The following is a 22126-nucleotide window of genomic DNA, read 5'->3' as shown; positions in this document are numbered from 1 at the left end:
ATAAGGCTGCTGTTAAAACGAAACATGAATGGAACAGAAAGTTCTTTGCACGTGATAGACATTCAGTAAATGGAAGCCATGACAGCTATTAAATGGTAGTTGATGTGGCTGGCTATGGATTGGCTCTGATTTTAGGCCAATTTCTTCTCCTGTGACTTATTTGCTCCAACTGTAAGTCTAGCACCAACTGCCCCTTCCTCCCTTACCAGGATTTTGTGAGGACAAACAGAATGGAGTATAATATTGTCACACTTGGTTCTCCGTGGGAAGGAAGTGAATGCAATGATTGCTGTCATCACTCTGATTTTCTCAGACTCTGGTCTCTGCATTAGCAGATCCATGGTTAGTGGTCAAATATATTTTGGTTAAGATAAAAATTTGTAGGTTTTGGAATCTGGAGGTGCCACCTTAATAGTCTCTAATGCCTGAAGATATTGAATCATTGTGTAAAAAAAATCCTCTAATTTTCTGCTACAATAGCTGGCTTTACTTTTACATCTCTTAATTGGTATCAGCTTTTCTTTCAGAATTAGAGAACCATGGAAACTTGGCTTAAGAAAGAACTTTGGAAGTCATTGGAAGGGACACTTGCTTCTTTGCAAATCTTTGGAGTCTTCCTAAACATTCGGATTGCAGTACAACCAAGCACTTTTCTTTGACCCAGATTATGAGAACAGCAGAGTGGCCAATCGGTTGGTCCATAGCCACTCTATCTTTGGATCATGCCCTTCCCGTATCTCTTCATTCTTGCCTCTTTAGTGCTCATGGGCACCGTTCAACTTTTAGCACCTGTGTCTCATTGTCTAAGGCCTTTTACTGGGTGCTAGAGCCCACCTCAGACACGTAAGTGGTAGGTTAGAAGTGCCAGGGAATTCACGTCCCCTGGGAATAGCCTTCAACCAGTGGCAGACCAGGAGTAGGTGGATACCTACCTAAGCTTCCTCCCCTCCAGTGGCTGAGATACTTGTCTACCCTGACCCCTAGAGCTTTCCAGGGGAGTCAAGCTCTGGTTTACATTTTAGCGACTGGTTCGAAGTGTACCACCTGTTGGCTGGCTCCCAGTTCCCCATCCTATTTTCCTGTCCCCCTACATGAGCTTGCTGGGACCACCCCCACCCGCCATAGGAAACATCTGTGTTTAAATCTGCATTTCAGGGGCTGCTGTAGAAACCCAGCCTGAGACAAATGGGATGTCTTTTTCCATGCTTATAGATAATTTGTGACAATACGGGACTGTATTCACATTTCAGGGCTGCTTGTTGGATTTTCAGGCCACTGACCTTACTGTTTCTTCATAACTTTTTGAAACATTTTTCTCTGCTTTTTCTCCATTCCTAATCCTAAGAATTAATTATGGGGGTGAACCAGATAATGACACGAATGCCTTGCTTTCACCTTGAATTGTCTTTGGTATTGTCCTCTCAGTTGTGACTGAACTGATGTATGTGGCCATCACGTAAGCTTTTGCCTTTCAGAATCTAAACATATTTAGATTTAGATGTAGAATGTGGAGCATTCTACATTTTTTTGTGTGAATATGGCCAGAATAGCTGTTCTGGCTAATATGTATAAGTTGTAGTGAGATATGTTGATAATTTAATATCTGAGAGCAGATTCCCTTTGATTGAGGAAGACTGCAGTGCATGAATTGCTGCTTTTACCTGTGTCTTATGGCTTAGGTGAGATGCCTACAAACATTGTGACTTCCAGAAACTTCCATGAGTCCTACTTTATCCATCCCCAAAGCGGGAATAGTTATTTCAACACATACTTACTGAGCACCTCCTCTGAGTGATTTGGTGTTAGAGAGACAACAGCGGACAAAGTGGACAACATCCTTGCATCCTCTTGCTTTCCCAAGCAGTGTCATGAGGTTCAAATCCAATCATGAAGGTGGAATCATTTGGGAACCTAAAGTCACTGTGGAAATAGAGGAATGAGTATGATGACATTCAGCTCCTCGTTGCCTGTTTCAGAACACCACACTGATGTGGCTGGGTGGGGTGCACTCTTTGGCCTTTTATGAAGACCACTTGGCCCCTGAATTAGGCCCTTATCTTGTACTTAGATCCACTGTCTGGCCACTGCAAGTCTGGGCGCTCAAGGGGCGCATCCCTTGCCTCATGCCACATCTTACTTTAGTTCCTGGGAGTGAAGAATTAAGGCAGGGAAGGACAGCAGGTCATAAATTGTGCTTTATCAGGAAAGTTATACTGTAGACAATTGGAGCCTAATACCAGTGGAGAGAACTCTGTGATCCAGTTTAGAATACACACCTCATAGTCATCCCACTGGGGCGGTGAGGTGATTCTGAACCACTTCCTCCCAGTCCATGGCTGAGGGTAGCATCTGTTGGGCCCAGTAGGATCCAGCAGTCAGTGGAAGCCCTCAGGCAGTTAGAAGTAGTGTGGATGGAGTATAATGATAAGTTCCAGGGTTGGGGTTGGGAGGTGGGTAATAGGCTCACCATTGAGCAAATGATGGCTAATTAGGGCACCGGACACCCAGCATCGGTAAAGGCTAAACCCCGGCTGTTAGTGATGTGTGGTTGTGATCTTTTTCTCCCCAGACCTTGACTTCATGGACCTCCTAGGGGAAGACAGACAATGGACGGTGGGGAGGAAGTTAATGCAGGTGAATGACACTCTGACTTCAGAGGATGCAGGACCCCGGAGCAGCAAGAACTGCACAGAACCAGGTAATGGGAACAGCTGTGTTGTGGGCAGTGGCTGCCGTTTTCTCTGCTGTGGCTAAGGAAGAGCTGGATGCCATGCCTTCCCTTGGAGTTCTCATCCAGAGAGATAGTTAGGGCAGGCATCTAAGAAACCAAAAGGTGACATTCCTGGGGACAATTCAGGTGTGATTCTACCTTTGTATTCTTTTTCTACAACAGGAGTGAAAAGGTAAGTCAAAGTCACTGATCCTCCGGACTCTGTGCTGATATCAATCGTGGAGCCTAGTGCTCTCTCAGGTGGGAAACTAAGTCCGGAGCATACTGGGTGAGGATGTTCTGTGGCCATCTTTGCTTTGATCCCTAGAACCCACTCTGGCTGGTTTTTAAGCAGGAGCCTTGTGTCTGTCTCAGTAAAGACATATAGGTTAAACCTCCTTACCTATGTTGTTGGTCTTCTTGGGAGAAGTGAAAACTCATTTCTTAGTTGTTATATTTGATATGTCATGTCTTTCCTCAGAAATATAGGGTACATTTTATCTCCAGTGTATTAAACTTAAAAGGAAAGCAAACAGAAAAGGAGTGAAGGGGCTTGGAATTGTACCAACTAGCTCACCAAGTCTCAGGAAATGGCAAGCACCTTCTGCAGGGATGAGGGTCTTGCTAGTTTAGATCAGAGCTCAGCAACTTTGTCTCACAAATGGCCAGATAATAAAAATTTTAGCCTTTGTAGGCCATATGCCATGTCTATAGTTTTTTTTAAAACACCTTTTACAATCCTTTATACATTTAAAAATCATCCTTAGCTCACAGACGGTACAGAACAGGCACTGGGAGGTATTGGCCTGTGGCTCTGCTTTGCCAACCATGACTTGGACTGCTTGGCTCTCTGGGGCTTACCTTCCGTGTGTGGTGGGGACTTGGGCCCTATGTGTGCCCGCTCTGAGGGGTGAGCAGCTCAACCATGTGTTGATCTCACATCCAAAGGCCAGTCTTCATTTTTAGGGTCATGCTGGAAAGATAGAAACAGTCTTCATTGCAGCCCAAGGAACCTTAGACCTTTGAAAACAGAAGGTGCTCTGTGAAGTTCTGTGCCTACTTTTTTTGGGAAGGAAGGTGGGTAGAGGTATCCTTTATCAGCATACTGAGAATTTTAACAGTCTATTCCCAAGCAGAGCTGGAGAGAATTAAAAATAGATTACCAGCGCCGCCTACCCCCCCAAACCCACAAGAACCCACAATGCTACATAATCTATGTTCCTCAAGCTGGAGAATTCAGGGGTCACGGTGCCTATTATTAAATGCTCTGAAGAAACACTCTTGAAGGTTAGCGAAGCACATGACTGCAACATGAGCTAGAAGCCAAAATGGGTGTGATGGGTTTGAGCACCACATTGAGCACACGGAGTCCTTTGTAGAGAGATGTGCCAAGAGCCCTGGTTGCTGATCTGGTTGTGTAGCCAAATATTTTTCAACATCCTCCTATAACTAAAAGACAGATGGTGAGTGAGATATCAGAAGTCAGGAAATACAGCATTAGGGAGTCCAGTCATTACCTTTGGTATACCTTTGGAATGAGAAAGAACGGAGTCACACACTGGACAGTGACTGGTTGAGTTTAGCCACCATGCTGTTCCCTGTTGGGAGATGAGTGTTGGGGGAGGTGATGCTGTCTCTGTGAGTGGCATTGCTCACTGTACCAAGAAGTGTCTTTCTCAGAATGATAGGTATAAAAGAATAAAGCACATTAAAAGCCATTGCAAAAGAGGAAATGACTCAGCTTCCAGATAGAAAGGAAGATGTTCAGGTTTTTAAAAAGAACACAAGCCCAGCACCTGCTGGTGTTGGCAGGGAAGGCAGAGGGGGAGAGGGGAGGGAGGGCTTCTAGAAGGCAGCAGAAGGAGTGAATAAGAGCTCATAATGCTGCTTAGGGCTAGTCCAGAAAAAATAAAGACCCAGAAGAAACATTCTTGATTTGTTTGCAGGCTATGGGAACTGGACTTGATTTCTGAGGCCCTTGACTCTGAGCCAGATGCTACAAGGAAGGTGATAGTGTCCCAAACAGGAGGGGGTCTTTTTTAAGTTCTGACACATCAAGGGCCTGCCTGGAGTCTCTGTTGTTCACCAAGCCTGCTTTGACCACACCAAACTGCTGTGACCATTTTGTTTGCCAAATGTTTTTGATACAAAATGTCTCTAACTGTGCTGTCCAATATGGACACTCAGTGGCGACTTAAATTCAAATTAATTCAAATTAAATAGATTAAAAGTTCAGATTCGCACCTGCACTGGCTACATGTCAAATACCTAATAGCTGTATGTGGCTCATGGCTACCATATTGGAGAGCACAGATCATAGAACATTTCTATCATCATAGAAAGTTCTATTGAACAGGCAGGTCTAGAACTTCCATGTATCTTTGCACATACCTCCCATCTCTCCAGTTTAATTGCCAACACCTCAAAGATATAAAGCGGGCATGTAGATTTTGAGAGTCCCATCTCTTCCTGGGTTTTGGGGTCACCCTCACCTGGATTTCACTCCCAGCTTAGAAACTGTGGGCCTGGGCAAAATAGGCTTTCTGAGCCTCTGTCTGCATCTGTGAAAAATTGAGATAATCTTTCTGATCTTTCATGACTGCTGTGAGAATTGGTAATGAAGTAATAAAGTATGACCAGCCTAGTGCCCTTGTGTGGTAGTTCTATAGTTAGAGCTCGCTCATGAATTTCTCACTGCTGCTGTCTCTCTATTACAGGTGGGTTGTGGAACTGCCTTCTCCAGCCCCTCCTCACAGGACTGGGCACACTCAATCCATCTGGTTCTGTCAATAGACCATGTCCTCAGGTGGCCTGGGTCTGAGCAGTCAGGAAGCTGGGCTGAGAGGTTCAAGCACTATTTTCTAATACAGACAAACTTGAAAGGTCTCACCACGGTAATGAGCACAGCACCTCTGAGGAATGCTCTCTTTCTACAAGAATATGGTCAAAACATGACCACACACACACATGACCCCCGGTAGCCTTGGTGCTCTTTCCAGAATGCTGTTGGAAGTCTGCTTCTCTGTCTGCATGGAACAGATACTTTACACAAAAATGTTGAGAGCTAAAGCACTCATAAGGTCAGGATTTGGAATTTAAATTCAGTAATATTCATCTTCCCTACCTTTAACGTACTGAGAGGGCAGAACTAAACTGGACTGAGCCAGGGCTCAATTGCCAGAGAATAGCCTTAAGAGGTCAGAGCAGCCCTGTAGGCAGTGAATATTGCTTGTCCTGGTTGAATGCAGTGGTGTCTACTCTCAAAAGTCTTAAGTGTATGGTCTAGGAAGTGAGCCATGTGGTTTCTGGACCAGTTTCCCTTCTGCTTTGTGATGATGTCAGCAGAGCAAGAGTCTACTTCCAAAGATGATGCATTGGGGTTCCCTCTGTGTTCAGAGGGGGTGATTACTTACTTGGGGACCCAAACATTTAGGGTGCCAGCATGCGCCATGGCCATGTGAGTAATGGTACCAGGGTCATAGGCAGGAGTTAACTGGGCTCTTGTCATAAGGTACACCTGGTGCTACCTGTGATGTCACTGAGCTTCTCAGACTGTGTCCTTGGAACCCCTGGCTTTGGGAGCCATTAGAGTAAGTATATTCAGATCCTGGAGATGCAGTGACCTCCATCCTGGTTGTATCCTCTGTGCAGGATAGGGGGCTGGTTTGCCTCTCAGACATCAGCTTCCTCATCTGTCAACTTGACCTGCAACTAGTTCATCCTTACTACTCCTTCTACTGGACAAATCCAGTAGTTCCACGACACTTCAAAAGAGAGATTAATTTTCATGAAAACCTCCACTCCAAGATTCCCTGCTCCTCTTTCCTGAATAATTTCTTTGCATTTGCAAAATTCCATGTCATACCTCACCCCTCCTTGGACCCTCTTTCCCCTTTCCTATTCTCCTCTGCCCCATCTCCCTCTCTCTTTTCCTTCCCCTGAAAACCAGGTGCCCAGAACCCCCAGCCAGGGGTGAGGATGCAGGGTGCCCATTATAGGGTCAGTGCTGTCTTTGGTTGGTGTGACAACACGAAATGACACACTCTTCATATGATAGCTGCCACTTTAAAGATGTGTGTTTTGCAGTATTTTGGATTTTTAAAAAATGGCATTCTCCTCTTGCCCTTCCAAGACATGGTTTTGGTGGAAATTGGTAAATTTTTTTTGCCTCCAGAACTGCAGGAAAGAAACTAAGCTCTGGGCTCTAATTTTTCTGCAACTATTCCAGTCCTCTGCAAAATTTTAAGGTTGTTTTCTTAGCCTGACACTGCCGATTTCATCTAGAGCCGGGAAACATATTGTTTTTTGGCAAAAAACACTTGAAACTGTTTACTCAGATGACCTATTAAGTGAAATTTAACTTTGAATAAAATTTATCCATGGAAAATTAAGTTAGCTAAATGTAATATTGAGAGTGGTGGACAACTGTAGCAGAAATGAACTCTTTGTAGTATTTATTTGTAAACTTCGCAGAATTTTATTTATATACTTCTCTGTCTCCAGAAAAATCTATCATCTTTTGGTTTTTTAGTTCTTTGATGTTTTAAGGAAATGAGCTTTTCCTCAGAGTGTGTCCTTCAAATAAACTTTGAAAGAAAGAGCTATTTAAAATGATAGCCTTCGGCGTGGGCTTCACTCTCAGATCACTGGATGTTCGTTTGAAAAAGAGCTTATCTCCCCCCCTCTACCTGCTTAGTTGGGTCTGAGATCCTTGGGCCTGTGCTGTAGGAACCTATGGGGCCTTCCAGGAGTGTTTACTGGATAAGGTGTCTACTGGATTGTCCAGAAACTACACAATCTGAGTGTCAAATATGAATTATAGTAGAGGAGGGAAGCCAGAGGTCCATATAAGAGAAGCAATATGGGATAAGTTCAATGGGTGAATGTGGCCACAGATCAACCAGCAGCAGACTAGTTCGAGGTACAGGTCATGAAGAAAGTTAAGTTTGGCGTTCTACTGTTTTTTTTTTTTTTTTTTTTTTTTTTTTTTTTACTTTAAACCATAACATCAAGGCCAGTTGGTCTAGGGAAGTGGCCTGGGAGATGGGTGAAATAGGTGATGGGGATTAAGGAATGCATTTGTCGTGGTAAGCACTGGATGAATATGGAATTTTTGAATCGATATAGGTACACCTGAAATTAATAATATACTGTGTGTTCACTAACTGGAATTTATTTTATTTTATTTTATTTATTTTTTTATTATTATTTTTTATAATAAATTTACTTTTTATTGGTGTTCACTTTGCCAACATACAGAATAACACCCAGTGCTCATCCCCTCAAGTGCCCCCCTCAGTGCCCGTCACTCATTCACCCCCACCCCCTGCCCTCCTCCCCTTCCAGAGTTCGTTTCCCAGAGTTAGGAGTCTCTATGTTCTGTTCTCATTCATTTGGGGAATATAAATAATAGTGAAAGGGAATATAAGGGAAGGGAGAAGAAATGTGTGGGAAATATCAGAAAAGGGAGACAGAACACTAACTGGAATTTAAGTAAAAACTTAAAAAGATAAAAGGCCAGTTGGTGTATAATTATAGGGCTGGGCCTGACCAATCTATAAAGCATGGAAAGTCCAAATTTCTCATCCTTCACATGAAAAGAAAAAAAAAGATCCAGAGGGGATAATGACTTGCCTGAGGTCACAGCACTTGTCAGAGCAGAGTAGAGGCCCCCCCACTGTAATTGCTATATGTAGATACTCAATATATAATGATAATTAGATTGAAAGCCTGACATCTGCGTGATTTAGAGTAGCATTGTCCTGTAGAATTAGAATACAAGCTACAGATACAGTTTTAAATTTTCTAGTAGCTACATTAAAAAATAAAAAGAAAGTGAAATTAACTTTAATTACACATTGTAGGGGTGCTGAGTGGCTCAGTGGGTTGTGTTGGACTCTTGATCTCAGCTCTGAAAAAAGTCCATGGTATTTTGATAGGGATTGCATTAAATGTGTAAATTGCCCTGGGTAGCACTGACATTTTCACAATATTAATTCTTCCAATCCAATTCAAATTGAAATGAGCATGGAATATTTTTCCATCTCTTGTGTCTTCTTCAATTTCTTTCAGGAGTGTTCTGTAATTTTTAGGGCATAGATCCTTTACCTCTTTGGTTAGGATATTCCTAGGTTTATTCCTAGGTATCTTATGCTTTTGGGTGCAACTGTAAATGGGATTGACTCCTTAATTTCTCTTTCTTCAGTCTCATTGTTAGTGTATAGAAATGCCACTGATTTCTGGGCATTGATTTAGTATTCTGCCACACTGCAGAATTGCTGTATGAGTTCTAGCAATCTTGGGGTGGAGTCTTTTGGGTTTTCTATGTACAGTATCATGTCATCTGCAAAGAGGGAGAGTTTGACTTCTTCTTTGCCAATTTGAATGCCTTTGATTTCTTTTTGTTGCCTGATTGCTGAGGCTAGGACTTCTAGTACCATGTTGAATAGCAGTGGTGAGAGTGGACATCCCTGTCGTGTTCCTGATCTTAGGGGAAAGGCTCCCAGTGTTTCCCAATTGAGAATGATATTTGCTGTGGGCTTTTTGTAGATGGCTTTTAAGATGCTGAGGAATGTTCCCTCTATCCCTACACTCTGAAGAGTTTTGATCAGTAATGGATGCTGTATTTTGTCAAATTCTTTCTCTGCATCTATTGAGAGGATCATATGGTTCTTGTTTTTTCTCTTGTTGATGTGATCCATCTATCATGTTGATTGCTTTATGAGTGTTGAACCAGCCTTACATCCTGGGGATAAATCACACTTGATCATGGTTAATAATCTTCTTAATATACTGTTGGATCCTGTTGATAAGTATCTTGTTGAGAATTTTTGCATCGTGTTCATCAGGGATATTGGTCTATAATTCTCCTTTTTGGTGGGGTCTTTGTCTGGTTTTGGAATTAAGGTGATGCTAGCCTCATAGAAGGAGTTTGGAAGTGTTCCATCCGTTTCTACCTTTTGGAACAGCTTTAGGAGAATAGGTATGATTTCTTCTTAATGTTTGATAGAATTCCCCTGGGAAGCCATCTGGCCCTGGACTTTTTTTCTTGGAGGTTTTTGATGACTGCTTCAGTTTCCTCCCTGGTTATTGGCCTGTTCAGGTGTTTTATTTATTCCTATTCCAGTTTTGGTAGTTTATGGTTTTCCAGAAATGCATCCATTTCTTCTAGATTGCCTAATTTATTGGCTTATAGCTGCTCATAATATGTTTTTAAAATCGTTTGTATTTCCTTGGTATTGGTGGTGATCTCTCCCATTTCATTCGTGATTTTATTAGAGTCTTTTCTCTTTTGTTTTTAAGAAGGTTGGCTAATGGTTTATCTATCTTATTAATTATTTCAAAGAACCAACTCCTGGTTTTGTTGATCTGTTCTACAGTTTTTCCGGTCTCTATTTCACTGAGTTCTGCTTGAATCTTTATTAACTCTCTGCTTCTGCTGGGTGTAGGTTTTATTTGCTGTTCTTTCTCCAGTTCCTTTAGGTAAGAGGTTAGCTTGTGTATTTGAGTTTTTTCCAATTTCTTGAGGGATGCTTATATTGCAATGTATTTCCCTCTTAGGACTGTTTTTGCTGTATCCCAAAGATTTTGAACATTGTATCTTCATTCTCATTAGTTTGCATGAATCTTTTTAATTCTCTAATTTCTTGGTTGATCCTTTCATCTTTTAGCAGGATGCTCTTTAACCTCCATGTGTTTGGATTTCTTCCAAATTTCTTCATGTGATGGAGTTCAAGTTGCAAAGCATTATGGCCTGGAAATATGCAGGGGACAATCCCAATCTTTTGGTATCTGTTGAGACCTGATTTGTGACCCAGTATGTGGTCTATTCTGGAGAAAATTCCATGTGCACTTTAGAAGAATGTGTATTCAACTGCATTTGGATGTAAAGTTCTGTCAATATCTGTGAAATTCATCTGGTCCAGTGTATCATTTAAAGCTCTTGCTTCTTGGGAGATGTTGTACTTAGAAAATCTGTCATTTGCAGAAAGTGCTGTGTTGAAATCTCCCAGTATTAGTGTATTATTATCTAAGTATGTCTTTACTTTGGTTATTAATTTATTGATATACTTGGCAGCTCCCACATTATGGGCATAAATATTCATGATTGTTAGGTCCTCTTGTTGGATAGATCCTTTATGTACGATATAGTGTCCCTCTTCATCTCTTACTACAGTCTTTGGGATAAACTTTAATTTATCCGATATGAGGATTGCTACCCCTGCTTTCTTTTGAGGACCATTTGAATGGTAAATGGTTCTCCAACCTTTTATTTTCAGGCTGTAGGTGTCCTTAGGTCTCAAATGAGTCTCTTGCAGACAGCAAATAGATGGCTCTTGCTTTTTTATCCAGTCTGAAAACCTGCGTCTTTTGAAGGGCTCATTAAGCCCTTCATGTTCAGAGTTACTATTGAAAGATATGAATTGAGTGTCATCATAATATCTATTCAGTCCCTGTTTTTGTGGATTCTTTGGGCTTCCTCTTTCTTTTACGGGGTTCCCCTTAATATTTCTTGCAGAGCTGGTTTGGTGGTCACATATTCTTTCAGTTTCTGCCTATCTTGGAAGCTCTTTATCTCTCCTTCCATTCTGAATGAGAGCCTTGATGATAAAATATTCTTGGCTGTGTGTTCTTCTCATTTAGGACCCTGAATATATCCTGCCAGCTCTTTCTGGCCTGCCAGGTCTCTATGGAGAGGTCTGCTGCTAATCTAATATTTCTCCCCATATAAGTTAAGGATCTCTTGTGTCTTGCTGTTAAGGATTTTTCTCTTTATCTTTGGAATTTGCAAGTTTCAGTATTAAATGTCAAGGTGTTGAATGGTTTATATTGATTTTTTGGGGGGGACCTCTCTATCTCCTGCATCTGAATGCCTGTTTCCCTCCGCAAATTAGGAAAGTTCTCAGCTATGATTTGTTCAAATATGCTTTCTGGTCTTCTCTCCTCTCAGCACCCTCTGGAACCCCAATTAAACAGATTTTTCCTTGGGAGGCTGTCATTTATTTCCCTTAACCTTTCCTTTGGTCTTTCAATTTTTTTCCCCCATTTTCCTCAGCTTCCTTCCTTGCCAACAACTTGTCTTCTATGTCACTCACTCTCTCTTCTACTTCATTAACCCTCATCATTAGGACCTCCAGTTTGGATTGCATCTCATTTAATTGGTTTTTAATTTCGGCCTGATTAGATCTAAATTCTGCAGTCATGAAGTTTCTTGAATCCTTTATGCTTTTTTCCTGAACCACCAGTAGCTTTATAATGGTGCTTCAGAATTGGCTTTCTGTCAGGAATTGTAATCCAATTTCTGTAAGTCTGTGGTAGAGAGTACTGTTTCTGATTCTTTCTTTTGTGGTGAGTTCTTTCTAGTCATTTTGCTCAGTGCAGAATGGCTAAAAACGAGTTGTACTGGAAAAAGGAAGAAAAAAAAAAAAGAGAAGAAGCGGTATCCTCTGGTTCTATATATTGTAAATTCCCCGACTTCCCCTGGAGCTTTCCAGCACTGCTCAGTCAAGAACTTGCTGCCCCCTGTCCTTCCAGCTGGTCTTCTGGGGGAGCGGCCTGCTGTGCTGATTCTCAGGTGTGTGCACCTGGGGGAGCTCCCCTGCACCCTGCCAGGTGCACGGCTCAGTGGGAGCTGTTTACCTCGTGAGGCCTCTGTTCCCTAGAGCCCCGCTCCATTCCAGGTACAAGGTGCCACCAGGAGGAACGACAACACTGGCGGCGGCCAGCTCTCCGGCCCTGGAGTCAGCTCCCGCAGTAACTACCGCAGCTCCCAGTCTGCACTGGCCGGGATGCTTCCAGGGCGGGGGGGTGGGGGGGCGCTGATCTGCACAGCTCGGGGGTCCTGGTGGCAGGAGCGTCCCCCGCTGTCCTGGGCCCTCCCCGCCTCCGCCTGTCCCGGGGGGAGCACAGGATCCTGGGCTGTGTCCCCCGGCGCCCTGGGATCCGGGCCGCGCAGCCCCCTCTGCCCAGGGCCCCCTCCTGAGCTGCTCTCGGGGCCCCCCAGGGCGCTCCAGCCCTTTACCGCACTCAGCCCGCGGTGTGCGGTGCGCTCGCCCCCCGGGCGCACCTCCTCTGCTAGTGACCCCGGGAGACCGGGGGCTCCAGGCCCCTCCTGGGGTTCTGCCCGAGTTCCCTGCCAGTGCCTTTCTGTCCGGGAAGAATCCGGTGCCGATTTTTAAAGTTCCTGCTTCTCCGGGGCTGGGATTCCCTGTCCCCGAGGCTCTCGCTGCCCGTCCTTAGCTTGGCTCCTCGCGGGGCCCCTCCCCCACTTGATACTTTTTTATTTTTATTTTTTTCCTGCCTTTCTACCTTGTTAGAAGTGAAAATTGTCTCTGTAGTGTTTCAGCTCTTCTCTCTTTAAATCTCAGGTCGAATTCGTAGGTTTTCAGGCTGATTTGAAAGTTATCTAGGTAAATTGGTGGGGACAGGTGACTTGGGGACCCCACTCCTCTGCCATCTTGCCCCACCTCTCTCCTCAGCTCTGGTCTTGATCACAGGGTTATGAGTTCAAACCCAACGTGGGGCTCCACAGTGGGTATGGATCCTATGTAGGAATATATATGTATGTGATACCTACATTATGTATTTTATATATAATAAGTATATATATTTAATAAAGATGTTAAATTATATATATTCATATTAAATTACTTAAATATATATTTAACCAAATATATACAAAATATTAAGAATGAAAAACCTCAAATCACCTGGTTTGAACCCAAGAAAGAACTAAAATTTTTTTAAAAAGTCTTAAAATCTGTTCTTTATGTACTAGCATACGTAATTTCACCAGTTTATCTCTGTAGTTATGATTTTCATAATGAGTCAGATAGTAGCTGTTGACACTCTTAAGTGCAACAAGTTAGCAACTTACTGTTATCTGCTCTTTAATTTGTATCAAAGTCTTTACTGAATTAATTAGATAGGGAATTAGTAGCTGTTGTTAACAAATAAGTGCTGCAGATTTGGTAGTTTAACATAGAAGTTTATTTCTTTCTTGTGGAAGGTTCTGGTCTTTGGGTGGCCCTATTGCAAGAGGTGGTCTGTGTACTCTGAAGCCTTCCATTTTGAGGCTTTCCCATCCTTATGCTTGTTTCCCAAGAGTGTTGTGTTTCTCTGCTTTCAGAGGCAAAGTGATAGAGGATTGTCTATAGCTGAGTTTGAGCAACTAGAGTCTCACTTCTACTCACATTCCACTGGCCTGGGCTCAGTCACATGACAACTCCTCACTCCTAGGGAGGCTGGGATTTCTATGTTACCAGAATGACCTGGAAGAAGAGAGAGCAGATCTGGTGAACAGCTAGCTAGTCTCTGCTACCTCATTTCCCCTCAGACTTATTTCTTTCTGAAAAAACAGGCTTCCAGTTTTCCTTTATCCTTATCTTATTACAAAAACATTTTTAAAGCTTCTACAGAAAACTCAAAACCTAGACTGATATCTGCTGAGGTGGACTTAGCTCTTGGTTTGACCTTCATGATGCTCACTTGGTCAAGGTGACTCAATTCGACTCTCTTCTCTCCTTGGGAGGGTCACAGGTGAGGTAGGAATTGTCCCAGTTGTGCTTGTTTGCAGATTACATCTCTTCTTTCTAAATATGAGAACCATAGGGAAAATGATGAATGTTTGATGCATGAAGTCATTGGCAATAACGCGAGGACTCAGGTTTCAGAGGAAATCCTAGATCTCAGTTCCATCACTTTTGTCCTTTGGGATGCCAGGTGAATGTCTTAAATTCTCTGAACCTCATTTCCACCATCTGTAAAATGCAGATTAAGATGCCTACTTCACAGAGTTGTGGTAATCATGAAGCCAAGTAAGCTCTATAGGCAGCTGAAACCTCAGTCATCGTATGTGCTTATTAAATTCTAGCTGTGTTATCTTTGATCCCAGAAATATAATGGAAGGCAGGCCAACAGAGGTCACTTGTAAGGACTTTGCCACTCTAAGGCACACTAGGACTGGTGGGATTATGAAGACTATTTGAAGGATGGATGGCTTATTGAGTGCAGTTCTATCCCAGATGTGTGAAGGAGACATGTCAAGAGATTAATCAGGAGGCTTCTGACTAATGCCATCTCTAGGCCTCAGAGGCCACAATATAGACACACAGATAAAGAGTACAGAATTTTCTACTTCACACTAATGAAGGGTTTAAAAGTCTCCAGTTCCAGGAAGAAAGGGCCAGACGCTATTCATTTCTTCTGGCTTCGGCATCCCTTTAGGACTTATTTCTTGAGACTTTCTTAAAAGCCCCATTCTTTAGAAGTAGCCCGGGCAGATCAATCTGGTGAATGGTGTGTAGAATCCTCCCAAAGCAGGTAAAGAATGATAAGCTCTGCTCTTAGATGCTTTTGTGGGTCTGCCTATTTGCGTAGGGCTTTAGATCTTCAAAGCATTTTTACGTTAACTAGCATAATCAGAACATGTTTGGCTCTTGAAAGAAGAACACCTGAAGGCCAGGAATGACTGTATTGTTGATAGATAAATTAGACCTAGATGGAGGCAAGTTGGGTTAAAAGAATTGAGCATTCATGGTCATAAATGTGGAAAGAAGCTTAGAAATTCTTGATTCCAAACCTCTGTTCTCAAGCCAGGGCTCAGTGAACGATGGTCTTAGACCTAATGTGGCCTGTTGACTGTTTTTGTAAATAAAGTTTTATTGGAACACAGCCATACACATCCATCTGTGTGTTGTCTGTTGGCTGTCTTTGCTATATGAAGGCAGAGCTGAGTAGTTGCAGTACAGACCTCAGGTCCCACAAAGCTTAAAGTATTTAGTTGGTGGTCCTGTACCGAGTACTTGGTGGTCACTCCCTGCTCTAGGCCCTGGGACTGGTGTCTCATGTGGCTTAAAAGAGAGGTGAAGGCAAGGATGATATCCCCACTTCTCTTTCTGCTCTCCCTAACCCCTCCCCTAGATGATGCCTATGCCATATTAAAACTAATATCCTATTAAATATTTTTTTTCTATTAAATATTTTTAATATCACTCCTGGGCTGGGGGCCTGTGACTCAGGTACTCCCTGCTTTCTGTTTTCCCTCTTATGCATAGACATGTAATCAACAACCTTCAACGTTGTCTGTCCACATGTTAGGGATCTGTTTAAAGTAGAAGAGTGAAGGAGTCTTGAAAAAACCACTGGTCTGGACCACCTTCTTGTTCCAGGGTGCCCGGGTGTCTGGACCACCTGCCCAATCTTTATTATACTTCGAATTGCTTCCCTTCTGGGTCAGAGGCTGAAGAACCCATGGGGGCAGGCTGCTGATGAGCACCGTCAGCCCACACCACATGCAGGCACTTTGCCCAGGGGTTGCAGGTACACCCTAAGCAGTGAGCAGTGAGCTCATGTGTGTGTGGAGGCCACGGGCATGGGATGGGGTGGCTGAGAACACCTCCCGTGGGGTCAGCTCCAAGGGCAGTCACCTCCTGAGACTGGTGCACCCGTTGGCTATACCTGCATGGCCTTTGAACAATGACAGAAATAGCCACTTCTTGTGGTTGAGGAGCCCATGGGCCATGGCTCCCTCTCCAGTGCTGAGGAAGTTTATTCCTGCCTGCCCCCCAATTTCTCAGTGGTGCCACAGTACCCCTGAGGGTGACCTGGTGACTTTTTTCTTGGATTCCACATTCCAAAGTGATCGTGTGCCACAGATAGACTCATTTCATGCATGAAGCCAGGACTAGAGTCTAGGGGCACGAAGGGACATCTCCAGGGGCCACCTCTAGTTGGCAGTAGAGTGAGGACGAATGCTGGAAAGCTGGCCTGGGAACCTGCTGGAGAGGAAGAGAGCTGGACTGAGGAGCCCAACCACCAACCAACCAACCAACCAACTAACCAACCAACCAACCAACTAGAGGGAGGATATCAGCCAATTTTAAGACACCAAACCTGTCTTGCTATAGGTTCTTCATTCCTTCTACATTCCTCGTGAGCCACACAGTTGTTCATTTTTAGACTCCGTCTTGGGGGTCCCTGGATTTTGTTTCTAAGATTTCTTTCCCTGAGAAACACCAGGATGGAGTTTCACCTAGCTGTATTTTAAAATGTACATCTGGGGTGCCTGGGTGGCTCTGTAAGCTAAGCATTCAACTCCTGATTTGAGCTCAAGTCATGATCTCAGGGTTGTGAGGTTGAGCCCTGCATCAGGCTCTGCATCTCTGGGATATGATGCTCTGCATCTCTGGGATAGCCTACATAAGATTCTCTGTCTCCCTCTCTCTCTATCTCCACTCTCTCTCTCTTTCTCTGAAAAAATAGAAAAATAAAATGTATGTCTGCGGGGATTGGGTGGGAACGTACCTGCCTCGCCTTTCAGGGGATCTAATCTTGTGTTGTAGACCTTGGTTGGTTGCTGAGTGTTTGCCTGTCTCATCCACTCCTTCCCTCCTTCTCAGACCCCTGGGCTCTCTGACACCCCTGGGCTGACCTAGGGCTGATGGTGGGCCTGAGGCCAGGGCCTTGAGATGCTGACAGCCCCTCCCTGGGCACTCTAATCCTGACCTGACTGAGACACACTCAGGCCTGGAGTGGACTCAGAGCTTCAGGGTAGGATGAGGCCCAGGCGAGACCTCTTCCCAGAGGCTCACAGAAGCTCCTCTGGACCTCAGATATTTTAAAACAGGCTCTGTGGACTAATCAGGGCAGTGTGGTTGAGGGCTGTAGTGAGGGCATATCTGGGTTGTGCACTGAGTGTGCCTTCCACAGACCGCACACTTGGGTGTCAAGGCACCCAGCCTTTTGCTTCCTCCTACCTTCTACCTGGGCTGATGGCCACCCTGCCAGTCTGCATTCACTGGGATAGGCCCCATCTACGCCCATTACAAAGTTGACATTCCACCTTGGAGAGTAAGGTTAAATAAGTAGATGTCTGGATTTTCATTTTGGTGCTTCTGAGGTTCCTGATATAGTTTCAACCATTAGCTTGGCTGAAACTTCTATAATGGAACAATAAAATCCCTAAATTAAAGATTAGCAGCCGTTTTTAGAAGCGGACTCTGAACAAAATAGACATGAGCCCAGCTCAGAGGCTTGTCCAGCCCTGCCAAGACCTTGGTGCACAGAGCCGAGCCTGGCTCCACAGCCTGGAGCCAGCAGTGGAGTCTGAGGGCTCACCCAGTGTCCACACCATGGGAATCAGGGGCACTGAGCAGAGAGAGGAAGAGAACAAGAGGCAGAGGATGAGAGACAGGCCATTCTAGAAGGAGCACAGGACTGGGGTCTGAGGAGTCAGGCTGGACTCCGTTAAGCTTCCATCACCTCAGTCACCAAGAAGGCACTCAGGATGCTCACCCTTCCCTGGGATCATTGAGAGAATGGGGAGATAGGGGGTACCCAAGTTTTATAATTAGAAAGTACTTCTGGGTAGAGGGTGGAGGTGGGGATGCAGACCAGGATTCCTCAGACCTAGAGATGAGTCCTGCTTTGACACCAGTGGGCTAAGGAACCCTAGACCAGTCATGAAACCTCTCAAAGCCTTGGTTTCCTCCCTTGGGAAGTGGGATAATTCAAACAGAAAGGGTTGCCGTGAAGAGTCCTTGGAATAAAGTATGTAGAGTAACATACAGCGGATGCTCAACTCATGAATGGATGTCCATATTTCGAGTACCCACTATGTGCTATGGGGTTTCACACACGGGGCGTCAATCAGTGATGCATAGGAGATTGTGGTTATTAATCATGCATTGATTTAGTGCATTGAGATTTCTACCGTGGGAGGAGAGTGAATGGATCTGACACATACTAATATCATGCAGGTGCACCTCATTTGATTGTACTTCAGTTTATTTTACTTCACAGATACCGTATTTTTTTTTTAATTTTTTTACAAATTGAAAGTTTGTGGCTTGGATGCTGAGCAAGAAGTCTATGGGCACCATTTTCCCAATGACATTCACTTGTTTCATGTCTCTCTGTCACATTTTGGTAATTCTCACAATATTTCAAACTTTGTAATTATTATATTTGTTATGGTGGTTAGTGATTACAACTAGCTAAAAGCTCAGATGATGGTTAGTATTTTTAAGCAATAAAGTATCTTTTAATTAAGTTACACATTTTTTGGCATAATACTATTGCACAATTAATAGACTACAGTAGAATATAAACATAGCTTTTGTATACACTGGGAAACCAAAACATTCACATGACTCACTTTACTGAGACATTTGCTTTATTGCGGTGGTCTGGAATTGAACCTGCAATATCTCTGAGGAATGTCTATAATACCTAGGCAGAATGTAAAAATATTCTTAATTGTCAGGTCCTCCATACTGGTACATGAACAGCCTGTTAGCATCAGCCTCAGTCTCCCAGTGGGTCTTTCTTGGGGAATGGGAATTCCAATTAGCTGCATTCTTGTTGATCTGTCCTGGGAAAATCCAGAGAAAAATCACTGGTAATGGGAATTTTGGTCTTAATACACTGAGATGTGAGGTTGGCTGTACAGAATGGACATCATAGGAGGAAGGAAGAGGGAGTGAAGGGCAGTAAGAAGGTGGAAAAGAAGCTGGACTTGTTCTCTGCTTCATTCTTGTCTGAGTTTCACCAGGCGAGTCTGCCCTTTGCATGTAACTTTAAGTGAAATCATGAGAAAAGAGGTGACCCATGTTCCACAGGCAATGATCCTTCCATATTCCAGAAACTGCCTATGCCATATTCCACTGCCTGGGCCATTTTAACCACAAGTATTAGACCAACTTATTAAATTAAATTCTAGTTTAATACTGAATTTAAAGTAAGGAAGATCATAACACAGCTTTACCCATCCCTCTAATCAGATGTTTTTATCCACTGACCCTAGTTTCATGCAGAACATTGATTCCCCTTTGCAGGAATCATTTTGTGTTTGTGGCTCACAAAAGAGGTTTCCTTTAATGAGACTTAGCACACATACTTTGACGCCTGGTGTTTCTCAGGGATGCACAGTCTCTCAATAGTAGCCATTATGAATCTAGAATGATTGTCTTTTCAATGCCACAATTTCATGTGCTGTTTTTTGACAAATTTGCATGCCCTCTCTCCCCATCTAGGCTCAAGAACCTTATCTTCAGGTACTTTTTTTTTTCTACTCTAGCATTTTATTATAAAAATTTGCAAACATACAGAGAAATGGAAGAGAAATTTACCGTGAACACTCACAGACTCAGCACCTAGGTTCTGTAACTTGTGTTTTACTCTACTTGCTTTCTCACATGTTTACTCATCTGCCAACCCTGTATCCATCCATCAATCTGTCCTATTTCATATGAGTGGATTTCAAAGTAATTTGCAGAAATAAATGCACCCCCTCTCACATAGTTTAACATGCATATCATTCACTAGAGTTTATTGTTTGTTTACCCTTCTTTTGGGGTAACATACATACCCAATGAAGTGAGTTCTGACATATGCATATGGCAGTGCTCTCAAACTTTATCAAGATCTAGGACATACATCATCCCAGGAAGTTCCTTCATGCCCCTTCTCGGGAAAACCTTAGCCTACCCCTCCCATAACCACTCTTCTGATTTCTATTACCATAGATTAATTTAGGCCTGTTCTAGAATTTAACTTACAAGAATCATAAAATATAAACATTTTGATATAAGGCCTCTTTGTTAGCACACTGTTTTTGAGATTAGTTCATGTTTTTGTGTGTAGATACATCCTTTATGTGCACACACACATGTTGACAAACCTCTCTGTATATGGATTATACATACTCACATGACAAACTTACGTAAATGTTAATATGTTGGGTATATTTCTCTCTAGGAAATGCTTTGCATATTCTGGTCACTTTTCTTACAAATTTATTTTAGATCAACTTTCAAAGAGAACTTTATGATGTCTGGAAAATTAGTAAGAATTTTGGTTGACCAGGTGCTGGTTATAGCCAAAAGCCAGTTATCCCTAATCCCTCTCTCACTTCCCTCCAGAGGAGAACCCTGGACTGGCCTCAGAAGCCTTCCGGTTGTAGGAAGACAAGGGGGAGGGGGCGGGGGGGGCATTTCCCTGTCTTTAAGGCTTATGGATTCAGTACTGCACATTCAGTTACTCAGTTACAAAAAGAAGTGGGAGAAGCAGAAACAAGAAGGTGGAAAAAAACGGTCTGGCTCACTGAGTAAACAGCCATGTGTGTTCTGCTGTGGCAGCTGCTTCCAGGAGGCCTGTGTGGCATTCTTTCTTGCTGAAGCTGGGCATGCTCCTCTTCACAAACAGCATCAGAAAGAGGCATTCTCTCTCCAAGTATCTCCTTGGGGACTAGATGTCTAGTTAGGGAACAGGATCAGCCCTGCATTAAAGTGGGATCTGTGCGTGTGTTAGTGTCTTTGGAAAAAAGGTGAGACAGTCATTTTCCCAAACAAGTTCTGTCTCTGTAGAAATCTTCATTTGTTTGTGTTCCTTGTCCGCTTATCTGTACTTCTTGACACATAAGTTGATTTGGAGTGGGTAATTGAGTGGCACAAGCGAATGTAAAACAAGGAACACCCTTGGTGATCGTTAATTTCATGTCGTAGGCATCAACTGCCTTGACTTAGTTCTGGTTCCCTCAGAAGCCAATGCTGAGACAAGAGTCTGGGTACCTGTAGTTTATCTGGGAGGTGATCCCAGGTAGCACCAGTATGGAGTAAGGGAAGTGATCCAGGGGAGGGAGGGCAAGGAGGCCAACCACCGAATGTCAGTCAGTTATCACTGGGGACAACAGAGTATAGAAGACACCTCTGAGCTCTCCCACCCCAGGGTGAGGGAGCTGGGCTATATATATTTCAGCTCCCACCATTTGTACCCAGTCTGCCCCTCACCCAGGTGTCCATGACCAGAGACAGGCCTGAGGTGAAGGGGAGCAGATGCAGGCTGCTGGAGGTTGGGCCCCGTGCACCCAAGTGGTGAGAAGAGGGAAGGTGAGTGGGGCACCAACCATGGTTGCTAAACACTGACTTTCTTTCTTTCCAACTACACGGTTTTGTGTTGTAAAACAGTCTGGAAAACAGGTTGGAAAGCTCATCCTAAACCAGGAAGAGTGTGTAATGGCACTTTGTACTTCCTCTGGGTATGCATGGGTCTGTCTCACAAGATGCAGGCACTCAGATTCACACCGTTAGTTTTCACTGTGTCATAATGTGTGTTTGTACAAGAACTGACTGCTTGCCAACCCCTGGTGCCCCAAGCAGCAGCTCAGCTGGATGAACCAAGGAAGCATTTCAGGCCTGGGTGGGAGAGCAGAGGGCCTTCATGAAAACCAGGAAACATGCCTTCCTTCCTCATTCATCTTTGATTGCTTCTACACACATGTTAGACTTCTAAGGACCCCTGGGAAGCTCAGAACATGTCAAAATCAAAAAGAGTAACCCACCAAGGGAATCCTGCCTAGGCTCCTTCCATAAGAAAATAGAACCTTTTCTCACCAGGCAGATCTTTTTATTTTGCAAT

General features: G+C 43.6%; 1 protein-coding gene across 2 annotated transcripts in view; it reads left to right on the top strand.

Annotated features, from left to right (window-relative positions):
- SLC24A3 (solute carrier family 24 member 3) overlaps positions 1 to 22126 on the top strand; it is a 481089-nt gene that overhangs the window by 58297 nt on the left and 400666 nt on the right. For both annotated transcript variants that reach the window (XM_077872013.1, XM_077872012.1), the window contains exon 2: positions 2570 to 2698. In XM_077872013.1, the coding sequence (XP_077728139.1) occupies positions 2570 to 2698 (129 nt within the window). The remainder of the gene's footprint in view (positions 1 to 2569; positions 2699 to 22126) is intronic.

The sequence above is a fragment of the Canis aureus genome, chromosome 26, assembly GCF_053574225.1.
Source record: "Canis aureus isolate CA01 chromosome 26, VMU_Caureus_v.1.0, whole genome shotgun sequence".
NCBI classification, from domain to species: domain Eukaryota; kingdom Metazoa; phylum Chordata; class Mammalia; order Carnivora; family Canidae; genus Canis; species Canis aureus.
The sequence above is the reverse complement of the archived record's forward strand: the minus strand, read 5'-3'. Positions and strand labels throughout refer to the sequence as shown.